Source organism: Eschrichtius robustus, chromosome 4 (genome assembly GCF_028021215.1).
Source record: "Eschrichtius robustus isolate mEscRob2 chromosome 4, mEscRob2.pri, whole genome shotgun sequence".
Classification (NCBI taxonomy): domain Eukaryota; kingdom Metazoa; phylum Chordata; class Mammalia; order Artiodactyla; family Eschrichtiidae; genus Eschrichtius; species Eschrichtius robustus.
In genome coordinates this window covers 7,029,662-7,045,410 of record NC_090827.1, presented here as the reverse complement: position 1 = coordinate 7,045,410, position 15,749 = coordinate 7,029,662, and the positions used below count along the sequence as shown (strand labels likewise).

Here is a 15,749-nt window from a genome sequence, read left to right as displayed (position 1 = left end):
ATTGTCACTTTTTTCTGCTAAGTTAATTCTCTCAAAAAGAGTTGAATAAAGTGATCATATTGACTGATTGTACTAACCAATTTAGTCAAGCTCTTTACCTACTGTATTTTATTGGTCCTAAGATGAGGACTTTTAAAAACATTTTAGTTCTCTAACTTTAAGATTCATTTACAATTGACTGTATGTCATTGCTTTACTGGAAGGATTTTTTTCTTTGTTAGTGGTCCATAAAATAACATTGCAACTTACATTCTATGGCATCATAGATTCAAAGAAATGCCGTAGGTAAGTCACTGAAAGAAGGAAAAATTGGCACTGCATTAATTCCTAGAATAACATACTTCGTAGTAAGTCCTACCTTGATGGAATTTCCTCCTAATCAATATCAGCTACATTCTAGTTTTCACATGTGTTAATGACTATCAGGGTTTTTCTGAAAGATAATTTATGATAATTTTCATGAATCAAGGCCTAACAGCATTTCAGGAACTTTAACCCTTGCAGCAGAAATTCGTCAGGAGACCAGTAAGGTAATTACAGCGGATAAATTCCAGCAGTAAATATAGTGATAAATAATTTTATCTAGCCAATTACTGAATCATGGAATTTAAAGGACCAGACCATAAAGTTGTTCCATTTTTTATATGATAAAACTAAGATCTACAGAGATTTAAGGAGTAGATCCTATTCCTTTGTTTAAATGACAGAACAAACCTATTGCCCATCAGAACATGAGAATAAGTCATTAGTTTAATTCTCTGGCTGCTGTGAAATTTCAGAAGGAAATACACAAGATGCAAAAAAATTCTCTCTGTCTAGCAAAGGTGAGGTTTTATCTACCTTGAATCCCAAATAGGAAAGTATGCAACTGACTGTTCACTTAAGAGTAGAAAAAAAAAAAGATCTTTAACACACATATTCTTTTAAACACATCTTCTGAGGAATTCAGATTATTCTTTAACACATATTTTCTGAGCAACTCATGTTACTTTGTTTATTTCAAATCTTCCATTAGATTACATTATACGAGGATCTTATGTTGTATTTGGTTATTATACTATGCTTAAGTTTCCTAGTTTACACATTGGAAAGAGTCTTTAGTAAATGATAGTCCTAGAGAATTGTATAAATTTGCTGTTTTTGTTCAGCATTTCAAAACCTCCCTTTGTATCACAAAATTTGACATAGAAAAAAAGTCTTTGAGAGCAATGATCTTTCAAAGATTGGTATTTGATATTAATGCCTCAAGAATACAGCTTTAGGGATTTCCCTGGTGGTACAGTGGTTAAGAATCCATCTGCCAATGCAGGGGACACGGATTCGATCCCTGGTCCGGGAAGATCCCACATGCCGCGGAGCAACTAAGCTCGTGCACCACAACTACTGAGCCTGCGCTCTAGAGTCCGCAAGCCACAAATACTGAGCCCGTGAGCCACAACTACTGAAGCCCACGCGCCTAGAGCCCGTGCTCTGCAACAAGAGAAGCCACCACAATGAGAAGCCCGCGCACCACAAGGAAAAGTAGCCCCCGCTCGCCGCAACTAGAGAAAGCCCACGCACAGCAATGAAGACCCAACGCAGCCAAAACTAAATAAATTAATTTAAAAAAAGAATACAGTTTTATAAATTGGACTGGGGGGGGTACTTTATAAAAATTAATAAGATGACAAAATACAATGGCCACAGTAATTCAGATATTCTTGCAGACATGCTTTTAGTAGTATTTTTGGAAAACACAGAAAGGAAAGTGTCATTTAATGAGTCCAAATTATATTCTTAAATCCAAAATATTTGCTGATATAGCAAAAACGTTTACCTAAAAATGTATTCTTTTCAGAGAATTAAATTATTTCATTTGTAATTCTTGCAGCAGACTAAAAAGAGCCAATTAGATGATGAAGACCTTGGGGTAAATTTGCTTCTATGAACAGAATGTGACTTAAGGGATAGAGTAAACAGAGAGTGAATAGAAACACAAATGAGTTATTGCTCTTTAAATAACTGAAATTCCTAAATTATGTTTTATATTTTCATCCTGGGTTAAAAAAAAAAAAAGAAAAAGAAAGAAAATATATGTGCCATTTTACTATTCCTTAATCACTAGTGGGCTTTTTAAAAATATATGCTCATATATATTGTATAGTGCATTTATTACCTGATTGTGATATATCGATTCTTGGTCATAATCCCTTTCCAACTTTATAAAAATATACCTAATGACAAATATTTTAGAAACCTTTCCCGGTGGCGGGGGGGGGGGGGGGGGAGACAACAGAGATTGTGTACATCATTATTTGTATAAATGAATGAGTTAGAGTTTCTACTGAGCTTTAAATAGTATTTATTCAGTCTAATAACTAGAAAAATAAAACATTTTCAACGAAGTTCAAGTAAATCCATTTGTCTCAGAACTTTGTTCTGCTTTTAGTTTGAAGACAGATTGCGATCATGGTTGTTATGTAATGAAACTTGTAAGCATCTCCTAGGCAGTGTCCTGTATCTTTATTAGGAAGACTCTTTATTACTTGAAAGTTTGATTTGGAAGAAGTTGTATTCATCTACATCAGTAATCACTCTGTGTGTGTGTGTGTGTGTGTGTGTGTGTGTGTGTGTTACACAACTTTGGCTTTTCGAAGTAGAGTAGAACTATGTAAAACACCTGAGGTTAGTGTATCAGCAATTAGCCTGAATCATCAGGCACCAGGATGGCTTTGCACCGTCAACGTGCTCTGTGTACATTCTGTTCTTTCATTCCTTCATATTGTTCTGCACGGTAGTAGATTAAGTACCGAGGAAATGGCAATGACTCTTTCTGACCCGCAAGAAAATGTTCCTCTCCTCGTGCTTCCCTGAAAGGAGCAGCTCGGTGCCGGGAACAAATCTGCCTCAACGCGTTTTTCTAGCGGAGAGAAAGAAGGACTTAAAAAAAAAACAAACCCTTCCATCTTATCGGAGACTCGCTCCTTTTGCTTCTTTGAGGTCTTCTCTTTGTTCACTGCTGAAAAGGAAAAACTTCTGGCTCCGGCGTGAGAAAGCTCCGGACGTCACAGAGAGGCTAAGCACGCACGAGCGGCGCAGTCGCGGTGGGCTTCGCGCCCCCTTCCCCGGAGCCGGGTTCCGCGCCGCCGCCAGCGCCGCCGGCTCAGCCTCCGCCGCGAGGTGGCACCGACCGCCAGCGACGGCGCGCGGGCGCGACCTCCGCCCGGCGCAGCGCCTCCCTCCCGGCCCCGCCGGGCGCCGAGCGCGCACCCCCGCCCCGCGCGCGCGGTCCGACAGCGCGCGCGGCTCCCGCGCTGCCCCCCGAGTCCCCGGGGAGGGGTGCGGGGGGCTGCGGCGCCGCCCGGGGGCTGTCACGTGGCCGGGACGAGGTGGAGCTCCGCTTCAAGGGCGGCTCTTCCCCTCCCCACCAACCTTTAGGCTTTGAGCCGGAGGAACGCCCGCGGGCTCTCCTTCCCGCTGCGCTCCCTTCCACGGCCGCCCTCCCCGCTTTGATCATCAGCCGGCAGAGAGGGTAAGTTTCAGGAGTACCCCTTTGGAAGGACTGACTTTACAGGAATCTGCCACTGATGGGGTGAAGGATGGGAGAGGAAGAAAGGGCACGCGAGTCCCGAAACGAGCTCTGGGGAGCGGCGCGGGTGCAGGCAGCCTTCGGTTCGGTCCCCGCGCGGGCGGGTCGCGAGGTGCTCCAAGCCACCGGCCCCCCGGGACCGCCCGCGGTGCGGGGCCGACGCCGCTCTACGGGGTCCGAGTCCCCCTCCTTGGGCTCTGGGGAGACGTCGTCCTCCCTCCTTCGCTGCCTCTGGCATCTTTCCCGAGCCTCCGCGGCGCGGCCGCGCTGAGCTTTTGCGGAGGAACGCGCGGCTGGGACGGCCGGGGGAGGAGGGCTCGCGGGTCGGCCTTCGCTCTGCGCGCCGCACTTGTGCGCGCGGAGCGGCCCGGGGCCCCGGTGGGCGCCCCGCGCGCGGGCTGTGTCGAGCCCTGCCCCCCGGCGCTGGCCCCTCCAGCCTGGCGCTGCGTCCCCAGGAGACATCGTACTGTCCCCTACTTCCGAGTTTCCATCGGCCAACTCTTCAGCTCCGTTGCACCGGTGGTGGTGGAGCGCGGCTGGGTAGGAGACTGTGGACGGACTGGAGAGGGGGGTGGCCTAAGAGTGGCCCGTTGGTCTCCAGGTAGATTGCAGAGAGACGAATGTTTTAAGGACTGATGTTGGGCCAGAGTCAACTAAGTTTGGGCTGTGCTTGTTTGGTTCTGGTTGTTTTGGATGTTTTCTGCTTTGCCAGTCTCATCATTATGGGTAGAGACATCTGACAAATGGGTGGCAAGTGTGTGTGTATGGGGGGGGGGCAGGCGAGGAGGGAGTATTAGGAATGAGGACAGTTGGGGGCAATTCACCTAGTTACACGATATGAAAAAGGTGGGCGCGTAAGCGTGCCGACAGGAATTTTGATTTAACACATCCCATTTCCTGAGTTCGGTAACTCAGGAAAAACCGAGGGGAGGGGAGGGGAGAGTGAGGAAGTGTGTCTTGACATTTCTTTTTTTTTTAAAAGAGTGCTCAGATTTGCCGTGCCCACCAGGACCCAATGGGAAGGCGTAACTTGTCGGGTGGCACACAGGCGGGGGGTGGGGGGGGGTTGGGGAGCACCGGAGCTTGCCGGGCTCTGCCTGGAGCGGAGTCCCAGCAACAGCGGCTGTCAGTCCCAGGACTGCAGGCTGCTTCCCCGGTGAGAGCAGAAAGCTGTCGTCCGGGTTCCTCCCGCAGGACCAAAGACTGAGCGCTTTTCGGTGGGTGACTACTGCTTTATTAGTCTTTCCTTATTGTTTTAAGGCAGCTGTCAGTTGAGCAAGCCCTCCTGGAAGGGAAAGGAACAGAGAATTATGTAACTCAGGTGAATAAACTAGCAGTAACTTTGGGAGGATGCATGTAGCAAGGCTGACATTTCTTTTCCAAAAACAAGGGAGTTAAGCAGCCAGTTCTGAGTATATGACAAAATTTATCTGCAGCAGGTTATGACCAGAGAGCTGTATTCTCAGGCAGTAACAGCTCTAAGAACAGCAAGCAGTAAAGGCCAGCATTCTAATTGGAATGGAGAAGCAAATTTCCCTTTGGAAGGGGGCTAATTTGCCAGCTGGATGTATGTAGTGTCTCTGTTTTGTCTCTAAAGGCACAAGGCAGCTATAGTGAGATGCAACAACCTTTCAGTTTTTGCAGCATCTGTAGTTGCATACCTTACTTTAGAAATATATATTGGAATAATAAATATCAAATCATTTTCCTTGTCAAAGATGACGTATGTAAATTCTTTCTCAATATTATGTTCTGACAATTATTCATCCTTGAGATTATACTAAGGTAGGCTGGAAATACACATTTTATCCAATGCAGAACTGTTTTACCCAACTGGAATGACATGCGCTTAGCAAAGGAGTCTGATTTCAAATACATTAAAAAAATGTAAAGTTTGCATTTTCTGTATAGCTAAATTAACTTCTACTTAGTAAGAAAACTGCTATTTGTCACAGGATATGTCTAGCAAATATAATTTCAAAGGGATCAGAGTAGAGTTTCAGTATATTTAACCTAAATTCATCTGCAAGAAAACTTTGTAGCCCATAAATTGTAATAATTTAATAAGTGTTTGCGTCAAGTCCCATATGCAGTGAATTTTGTCAAAGTCAGTTGGTGGATATAAACTTTCTATCTTTCTTCTTTTTCACTGCAGACACCTTGGTCTGTGCCTCCATTATCTCTCACCTGGATTATTGCACTAGCCTCTAAATGAATCTCCCTACTTCTCTCTCCTGTCTTAAGTCCTTGCAAACAACAGCTAGAGCAATAATTTTAAAACAAGTCATAGAACTTCATGCCTTTACCAAAGACTCTCCAGGGAGTCCTCGTCTTTCTCAGAGAAAAAGTCAAAGACTGTCCCACGGAGTAAGGCCCTGCAGAGTCTGTTTCTCCCCTGCTTACCCTCCCAGCTACTTCGCTATAGTCTCTCCCTCATTTATTTCGCTTCTCATCTGTTCGGCACACCAAGCACACTCCAGTCGTCAAGATTTCATGTTTGCTGTTTCCACAGGGGGTGCATCCCTGAGGCATCTGCTTGGCTTCCTTCCTCGCTGTCGGGTCTTAATTCACATGCCATCTTCTCTGGCAGTCAGAGGCCTTCCCGCCCCTGGTAACAGCTGCCCTCCCAACAATCCCAGGTCCCCTTCCTTGCTTTATTTTTCTCCAGAGCACTTACTACCGTCTTGTGTCCTGTCTCTTTTACTGATTTATTTTTTCTTGTCTGCTTCTGCACACAAGACTAGAAACTCAATGGGAACCTCACTGTTGTCTCCACTAAAACCCTGCCTGACACAAAATAGTGTTCAATAAATATTTATTGGATGAATGAATTCTCTTTCAGAAACAATTCCTTTTTTTTTCTTTTTTTTTGCACAAAGTGGAACATTCCCTTCCCCCCACACACCATGTACCTGACCTAGTAAAATGGCTCTTATAATTAACCTCCATTTTGCACATCAAAGGGCTATGATAGTGTGGACAAGAATGTCCCCTGCCGCCTGCCGTATCAGTAAACAAAGGATGTTGTGGGCATCAAGCCATCAGCCCCTGCAGTCACCCTGGATGGTGCACCTGAGGGGATTCTGGATGGGAAAGAACAGGATACTGGCTCCAGATAATATTTCAGTGAGCCCAGACTCTTGTTACCTTCCCATACATAGAAAAGTGCTAAATTCATTAACTTGAGATGTCTGGTTTTCTTTAATTAACAGCAATCTTTTGATGTTCCAGCTACCTGCCTTTTCTTGCAAAAACTCCTGTATATCCTGGCTGCTCCCTGACCTCTTCCGAGCCGTCCCTCAGAGTATCTCAGAGGCTGCCTCCCGGGCCTGAGTCCTCAGCGAGTCCGCCGAGTGAAACATAACTCTCAACTTTTAGATTGTGGGTTTTTTTCGGTCGACAGCAGAATTCAGCTATTGATGTTAATATCAATCACACAAGAACCTATTATTCCATCTGTGCACCTACTGTGTCATCAACACATTTTTATTCTAAATCTAATATTCGCAAAGTAGTATGAAATATACATAGTACCTACCTTCAAGAGGCAGTATTACAGCTGTGAAGAGCCAATTAAGTATCCAAGGGACTAAATGGTGCTTTGAAAGATGAGTAGAATTTGGATGCGGGATGAGGAGTTGCAGAGGCGAAGATGCAGAAGCTAAAACGGGCCAGGGCACTTGGTGACTGTGAAGGGACCTGCCCGCCTGGTACAGAACATGCCCTGTGGGGTTGTTAGACCGGGAGTGTAAGGCAGAGTAGCGGTCTTCAAGTGTCAGGTCCAGGAGGCTCAGTGGTCCCTACCTTGTGTGTCTCACCTGGCTCTGTGTGCAGACGGGGAGCCGTGGGTAGGGAGTTAGAAGATGCATTTTCCTGTCATGCTAGTTCTACTAATGAAGAAAAACTCAGATAACTGCGCAGTGACGTTAAATATCTTGCCAGCAACCTGACTAGGATGTATGATGCGAAATTTTCTTGAATTCTTTAGTGCGAAATTTCCAAAGAATTTTTAGATTAGCACTTGCTTGCTCCAGGTTTGTTCTCAGACACTGAGAGACACAGATATTCTCTCTCTTTGGTATTCTTGAGAGAAAAGTGTGTTACCGGGGAGGTTCAGGAGTCTTTCCAGGCTGTTGACAAGAAGAGGGGAGAACATTTCTATAACGTTCCCACTTGATACCTTTCCTAGTCCCGATGCTTTCATTCTCACTAAGTGGTAGCAACCTTTCTTTTTATTCTTCAGTTTTATAAGTTGTAGTTTTATAATAAAAAACACCCCATATTCTAGAAAGCAAAAGCACCCAAGGAAAGGTTCAATAGTGGCATCTCTTAAAAGGCAAAAGCATATTTTGTTCATTAAAGTTCTTGTCTCCTTTTCAATGGAAGTAATTCTGCATGATTTTCTTTATTGTTCTCACAGAAGAAAGAAATGCAGTTCTGTTTCTTAACGCAGGCACAATGGCCTGTTAATTAACATAAGAAACCCCATCTCATATATTTACTTAATAACGTAAGGGAAATCAGAGATTTTTTTTTTAAAGGAGTTTTAAGCTCTACAGGACTGTTGTCTGTGATTTGTTTTGTTGGTAAGAAAAGAGTATTCCTATCACAAAATGCTGTGAAAGATCAAAAGTACGACTGAAACTTAGATCCCTGGAGTGTATCTGTATATAGTCTAGTGGGGAGGGAAGATATTTACTTGAAGAAAACCTTAGAAATCCTTTGAAAGCTTCTGACATGTTAATAATATTATAGAATCTTAAAGTCAGAAAGAGCTTCAGAGTTACCCAGTTGAATCTCCTACACAATGTGAGAACTTCCCCAAGCCTTTCGAGTAGTACTTACAAACTGTTGCCTGTGGAGAACTTGCTGGTTTACAGGCAGTTCATTCCATTTGATTAAACTTTTGTTCCTCATAATGATGTGAAATATTTTTAATGTAATCCACTTCCCTTGGTCCTGCTTCTAACTTGAGTGGACATAAGATTCTGAGCCACAAGCCAGGGACCACATGCTACCCATTCCAATGTGAGAAGATGTTTGTACCATTCCTAGTGAGTCTTTTCTGGATTAAACATCTTCTTTTCCTTCAGCAGTCCTTCACAGGACAAAGTTTCTTGATGTTTCACTGTATCGATCATCTCCTTAAAGTCCTTGCGCCAAATAGTCTGCCTTAAAAAGCAGTTCAGTGTTGGTGGGGCTATTACTACAACTTGATAAATTCTTTCTTTTTTATAGTAAGAGGAAGAATTAGGTAAAATTTTTTTTTGTTTTCCTTTGTTGGTGTCATATCTTTTTCATATGTTTTAATCTGTGCATTGTTTTTTTTTATACCTTCATATTCCTACAGTGTTTAGGAATGTGCTGACGGTCGTTTATGTAAGACTTTGGGCATGAGATTTATACACACCTTACTAATGTACAGACCACTGCATTTTGCTGAAACTCAATGTGAAAGCACATCAAGTTAAAAGTATTACTAAAGTTTTTTTTCTAATTGTTTGCACTCTTTCTACTATTTAAAAAAAGATGTATATATAGAATACATTTTATTTCAGTGTCTTCACTTTAAACAGTACCGAGTCAGAATTCGTTTTGACTACCCTCAATAAAATTAGTAATGCAATTGGTCATTTTCTCTTTACAGGTTGTTCAGTTCAAGGGAATGAAGAATTCAGAATAATTTTGAGAAATGGATTCCAATATGGAGAATAAAAATAAGTTGAGTCTTTGACCTGCTTTGAGGAAACATATTGTCCATTTGTCTAAAGTCATCTGTAATAGCCAAACCAGTGAAAATGAATTCAACGTTATTTTCCCAGGTAGAAAATCGTTCAATCTATTATAATTTTTCAGAGAAGAATTCCCAGTTTTTGGCTTTCGAAAATGACGATTGTCATCTGCCCTTGGCCATGATATTCACGTTAGCTCTTGCTTATGGAGCTGTGATCATTCTTGGGGTCTCTGGAAACCTGGCCTTGATCATCATCATCTTGAAACAAAAGGAGTTGAGAAATGTCACCAACATCCTGATTGTGAACCTTTCCTTCTCAGACTTGCTTGTTGCTATCATGTGTCTCCCCTTCACGTTTGTCTACACGTTGATGGACCACTGGGTTTTTGGTGAGGCAATGTGCAAGTTGAACCCGTTTGTGCAGTGTGTTTCCATCACTGTGTCCATCTTCTCTCTGGTCCTCATTGCCGTGGAACGGCATCAGCTGATCATCAATCCACGGGGCTGGAGACCAAGTAATAGACATGCTTACGTAGGCATTGCTGTCATCTGGGTCCTTGCTTTGGCTTCTTCTCTGCCCTTCCTGATCTACCAAGTATTGACGGATGAACCGTTCCAAAATGTGACCCTTGATGCGTTCAAGGACAAGTACGTCTGCTTTGATAAATTTCCATCAGACTCTCACCGGTTGTCTTACACCACTCTCCTCTTGGTGCTGCAGTATTTTGGCCCACTCTGTTTTATATTTATTTGCTACTTCAAGGTAAGAAAACTTCCCCACCCCCCGCCGCCACCATTTCCATTTTTACCTTCTTTCTCCAAGAGTCCTCATTCAATGAGTGATTCTATTTGAACTCTTTATTTTTTTCCTCCTGTAGATATATATACGCTTAAAAAGAAGAAACAACATGATGGACAAGATGAGAGACAATAAGTACAGGTCCAGCGAAACCAAAAGAATCAACATCATGCTGCTGTCCATTGTGGTGGCGTTTGCGGTCTGCTGGCTGCCGCTCACCATCTTCAACACCGTGTTCGACTGGAATCATCAGATCATTGCTACGTGCAACCATAATCTGTTATTCCTGCTCTGCCACCTCACAGCCATGATCTCCACCTGTGTCAACCCCATATTTTACGGCTTCCTGAACAAAAACTTCCAGAGAGACCTGCAGTTCTTCTTTAACTTCTGTGATTTCCGGTCTCAGGATGACGACTACGAGACCATCGCCATGTCCACCGTGCACACGGATGTTTCCAAGACGTCTCTGAAGCAGCCAAGCCCAGTCACGCTTAAAAAGATCCACACTGATGATACTGAAAAAATCTGAACCTGCCATAGCATTTGGTCCTTGGTGACATCTGCTTAAAACCAAGCACAACCTGCAACAGACTTTAATTCCCTGTTCTCCCAAGGAATAGGGTTGAAATCACTGAAGAAAGATCAAGATTTTCTTGTCTTGCTTTTTACTGCTTCTGTAGTGCTGTCATAATTATATTTGGAACAAAACCTGTGGGCTTTGGAATCTTCTGGCGATAGTTTTGACCAGACATCTTTGAAGTGCTTTTTTGTAAACTTATGCATAGAATAGAAAGGCTTTTATATTGTATTTATTAGAAGGAAATTTCTTGAAAGGATTACTGTTCACTGACTTTAGAAGCACTACACCTGATGCTCTCGCTTGATTGGGCCATCCTTGTTCGATGAGATTGTCAGTAGATTGGGCAGTCCCGTGTAAGGTTAGGCATCAAGCTTCAGCCTGTTGCAGAGGTGATGGCATGCAAAAGCAGCATTCAGGGTGTGAGCTAGAAGAGAGTCTGTGTCCTGTATGCCTCGTCTGAAGTCATTCAAAAGTGATTTGCATTTTTTTGAAATTTTAAGACAGGAGTTCATTTGCTCCTAATTGATTATCACGTAAGATAAAAAATACATTTAAAAATACTTCTCAGCTGTGAATATCTTGGGGAATTGGGCCACCCACAAGGATTAAGTGGGACAGCAGTTTCCTAACTTTAAAACTATTTTGGTACCTGACAACCAAATGATTTCAGAGTAGTTAGTTTAACAAGTAAATTAGTATTGCTTCATATGGTTGGATTATATTTATTTGAATTGATGGTCAAGAGGCTTTCCATTCTTCACAGACTGTTCAGTGTTTGTCAAGCTTCCTAGCATAAATATACACGTAATTCAAAGGCATTTATTTCCAGCTTACAATATATATAACCACAAAGTGTATTTTCTATACATCAGTGCCTATATACTAACTCATTTTTAACTTTCAATGTCCATCTTTCAAAGGACACCAAGGTACAATGTTGAAAGAATGTCCACCCTGGGTAGCAGGGGTGAATACAGGAAAATTGAGGACACTTCACATAGCTCATGTTAACTTGTTTGAACTGTGTGCCTGTGGAATCTTACCAGTCATGCACTATGTACTGAGGGGTTGTGTCATGTTAATATACTTCATTTCATGTACCCTGTAATCATGATTGAGCCTCAGAATCATTGGGAGGAAAGATATTTTAAAGAACAAGACATATCTTTGATGTATTATACAGACATAGCATTAAATGTGTTTGATTTTAGAAGGGCAGACATTTTCTTTATTAAAATTGTTTCTGCTTTTTCTGAATAGTCTCTTTTGTGACTCTCTTTAGCTTCTTTTATTTATTTTTTTTCCTTTTTTAGCCCTTGTCCTCCCTCCCATGAAGTTCTGCAGCATCCTCTGTCTGTTTGCTGATGAAGCATTTTCTACCTTGTGGTATAACCCTTGATGGTCCAGCCTCTCTCCTTGGCTTCCTGAAGCTTCATGAAGGCAGAGACTGTTTTACATGATTCTGTGTCCCAGTGCATTTAGCAAAGTGCCAAGTACCTAGAAGGTTTTTTAAAAAAAAAATTTTTTTTAAACAATTGAATGAATACATAATGACACAAATCCTTCCCTCTCATTATTGATCGTACTGACTTTACATTCTGAAATTTTCTTGGACTCCTCCTCCTAAGTTCATCTTTAGCAAAGAGGTGTTTTCTCTTTTATTATGTCACTCTCCTTTCTAAACTAAGCAAAATGACATTTTAGATTTTAGAAACTTGCACGATTTGTCTTGTAAGACAAGTATCAGTCTTTTGCATTGAATGTTAATATGAGTTCAAATTATAGCCTAAGAATGACTTTTAGTTAACAAAGGAAAAAAATTCTAAAGCCAACCTTTAATGAGTATTGGAAAATATCATCATCTTTCCTTACCAAAACCTGGAATTTGAAACTACCTGGTGTTTTCTGCTTTGGGGGATGAATGGGAGATTTTGTCTTTCTCTACTTAGGTGCTATGGAAACAAACTGCTGCTTGAGAACAGCCTGAAAATGCAGGTGCATTCTTGTTAGCACATTTGCTGAGATATCATTTCCAAAATCTTCATTTAGCCATGTAGGCTGCTGATTCCTTAGCTTTTCATAAATAATGACCTGAATACCAAATTCTTCTCTTTTATCCAAAGATGTCGATGAACTAGTGGTAAAGACTAGGGTCGACCACAGATCCACTGTGATTCAAGAAGAAATAAACATGCATGTTAAATACAAACAAACCAGGACTTCCCTGGTGGCGCAGTGGTTAAGAATCCACCTGCCAATGCAGGGGACATGGGTTCGATCCCTGGTCAGGGAAGATCCCACATGGTGCAGAGCAGCTAAGCCCCTGCACAACTACTGAGCCTGCGCTCTAGAGCCAGCGAGCCACAACTACTGAGCCCGCGTGCCTAGAGCCCGTGCTCCACAACAAGAGAAGCCACCTCAATGAGAAGCCCACGCACTACAAGGAAGAGTAGTCCCCGCTCACCGCAACTAGAGAAAGCCCGCGTGCAGCAATGAAGACCCAATGCAGCCAAAAATAAATAAATAAATAAATAAATTTATAAAAAAATAAATAAATACAAACAAACCATTGGGTTTTCTTTAGAATAAAAATCAATCGTTGGCTTAGTACAAGAGCATAATGATAATGTAGATTATATAAATTTAGAAGAAAATAATAGCCAGCATTTTAAAACACTTACCTGTGCAAGTACTGTGTCAAGGGCTTAAGTACCTGGGAGGATGCATGACTGATGTGACCACATTACAGAGGAGACAACCGAAGCTCAAGTTGAAAAATTTGAGCCCCTCTCTGCGTAGCAGGTGCAGCAGGAACAAAACCAAGGTCTGGCCAGTGACGCCAAGCCCATCAGTGTGCTGAACCTATGATAGAGTTTTAGGAGATCATTTCTCTTTCTTTCCTTACAAGTGACATTATTAGGACATAATACCATTCACCTTCTTTCTGATTTTAGCTGCAGAAAAGACTGACGTGGAAGAGTGGAGGGAAAATGGCCATGATGATTACAAGAATTCCCTTTTCAGATAATTCCACTTAAAATAGTATTTGATTATTCATACCACCTTTATTTCTTTACTGTTAACTGGATATTCTCATCCACAAATTTCCAAGGATATATACATGCATATTATATTCCACAAATATTCCAAGGATATATACATGCACATTATACTATACCTTCAAAATTTGACAGCCAAGTAAATGTGCATTTTTGACAAAGTATTCCTCCACAACAGTGAAAGTGGTGGAAAGAGGCCAACTTAAGCTGGAGTTCCAGGATAACTCTGGCCTTGTTCAGAGAGTTCCTGGGCACTACTAGGTCTTTCCTCACAGCTGAGATTGCTTTCTCAGCAATCAGGGATTCTTCTGGAATGTATTTTCTCAGTGACCATGAATTCTTTCATAGTCTCCCTATTTTCTTTGTCTACTTATCCCCGTGGGCCATCAAACAACATGTCAGACTTAAGAGTTGGAGCCTATGAGAAGGAGAGCATAGCTTTCTAGGGCAAATGAGTAAGATTTCTCAAATTTCTTTCATTTAGTGATTCCTTTAGTAATATATTTGTGTGTGTGTACATGCAACACATTGTATGGATGTGAATACATATATATTTTTAAACATATAATTCTACAATGGGTTTATTTCATTGCTATTATTTCCAATCAAAATTATCACATACTTAGCACTTATCACAAATTACCCTATAAAGTACAGCTAATGCTTTCCTCACGTTTCAGAAGAGGAAACCGAGGCACAGAGATGTTATGGAATTCGTCCAATGTCTCTCAGCTGGTAAATGACAGCCAGGATTCAAATCCAGGCAATTTGGTTTCTGACGATGAGCCTTTGACATACACTGAGAACGTTTCCCATATGCCAGATTCTGCCTGATTCCCCCACTTCTGTGTCCCTACCTTTTTTTAAAATTAATTTTTGTTGGAGTGTAGTTGCTTTACAATATTGTGTTGGTTTATACTGTACAGCAAAGTGAATCAGCTAAACATATACATATACGTATATCCCCTCTTTTTTGGATTTCCTTCCTATTTATGTCACCAGAGAGCATTGAGTAGAGTTCCCTGTGCTGTACAGTAGGTTCTTATTAGTTATCTATTTTAGACATAGTATCAATAGTATCCTTATGTCAATCCCCATCTCCCAATTCAACCCACACCCCCCCTTCCCCCTTGGTATCCATACGTTTGTTCTCTACCTCTGTGTCTCTATTTCTGCTTTGTAAGTAAGATCGTCTATACCAAGTTTTTCAGATTTCACATATATGCATTAATATATGATATTTGTTTTTCTCTGACTTACTAAAAGTATGGAATATTTCACGATTTTGCGTGTCATCCTTGCACAGGGGCCATGCTAATCTTCTCTGTATCGTTCCAATTTTAGTATATGTGCTGCCCAAGCAACCACCCTATCTTTTTGTTATTGGATCACTCTTAACCTTTATCTGTAGTGCAGGCCTGCCCTAATCCTAAACAACCTCAGAAAGGTAAAATACAGATATTTTCAAAGCCGTCCTCTAAGAGCTAACACAGATTCCTAATCGTGGTGATTCAGGCCCAGTTACAGAGTTGAGACACAGATCTGTCCCACGCAAGGGTTATCAGTACAAATCTGCTTTCCCTTTCTCCAGGTCTTGATCTCTTCTGCCCTCCTGGTTTATACACCCCTACTCTTTCTAGTCTCCCAGCCAATGCCTGAGTCATCTTCCAGGACTATTTTCCCAATAAATAGGTAGGGCTGAAGCCTGACTAATTTCTGCCAGCCATCTTCCTTGGCTCCTGGAGCATCATGAGTGCTTTCTTAGGTTAAGGACTGTGCCTACCTGACTCCTAATTTTTGAATCCTGCCTGGGAGAGAACATGAAGGACCATCAATTAAAATTGTTGACCAAGGGTGAACAGTATTTCATTAAACCAAAAAACATACTGAAGCAAAGTTTTTTGATGGAATTACACAACTACCCCTTCACTTAGCAGCATTACATTTTGAACTGTGGTTTTTGACATAGTTTTAAAGCAACAACAACTATATTTTATTACAGGACT

At 41.9% G+C, this 15,749-nt stretch overlaps 1 protein-coding gene and 1 non-coding gene across 4 annotated transcripts; one reads left to right on the top strand and one right to left on the bottom strand.

The window, feature by feature from the left end:
* The first annotated feature begins 3,364 nt into the window (after window positions 1–3,364).
* NPY1R (neuropeptide Y receptor Y1) lies at window positions 3,365–11,889 on the top strand. 3 transcript variants are annotated; one of them, XM_068542407.1, is made up of 3 exons: window positions 3,365–3,511; window positions 9,216–10,065; window positions 10,181–11,889. In XM_068542407.1, exons 2-3 carry the CDS (start codon window positions 9,367–9,369, stop codon window positions 10,631–10,633), a joined length of 1,152 nt encoding a protein of 383 aa, XP_068398508.1. In that variant the 5' UTR covers window positions 3,365–3,511; window positions 9,216–9,366; the 3' UTR covers window positions 10,634–11,889. The 3 variants fall into 3 exon arrangements, with proteins under 3 accessions (XP_068398508.1, XP_068398510.1, XP_068398509.1); XM_068542409.1 differs by lacking the exon at window positions 3,365–3,511 and adding an exon at window positions 4,083–4,108; XM_068542408.1 differs by lacking the exon at window positions 3,365–3,511 and adding an exon at window positions 4,143–4,169.
* Window positions 11,890–15,004: 3,115 nt separating this feature from the next.
* LOC137764508 (U6 spliceosomal RNA) lies at window positions 15,005–15,111 on the bottom strand. The gene has a single exon (XR_011074010.1). It is a non-coding gene; the product is annotated as a U6 spliceosomal RNA (small nuclear RNA).
* Window positions 15,112–15,749: the final 638 nt, after the last annotated feature.

What these genes read in the sequence shown, in the direction of transcription:
- NPY1R (XM_068542407.1), top strand. Translation starts at nt 9,367, where the DNA reads ATGAATTCAACGTTATTTTCCCAGGTAGAAAATCGTTCAATCTATTAT. An exon ending in TATTTATTTGCTACTTCAAG is followed by an intron (nt 10,066 to 10,180) that starts GTAAGAAAACTT and finishes TTCCTCCTGTAG; the next exon opens with ATATATATACGCTTAAAAAG.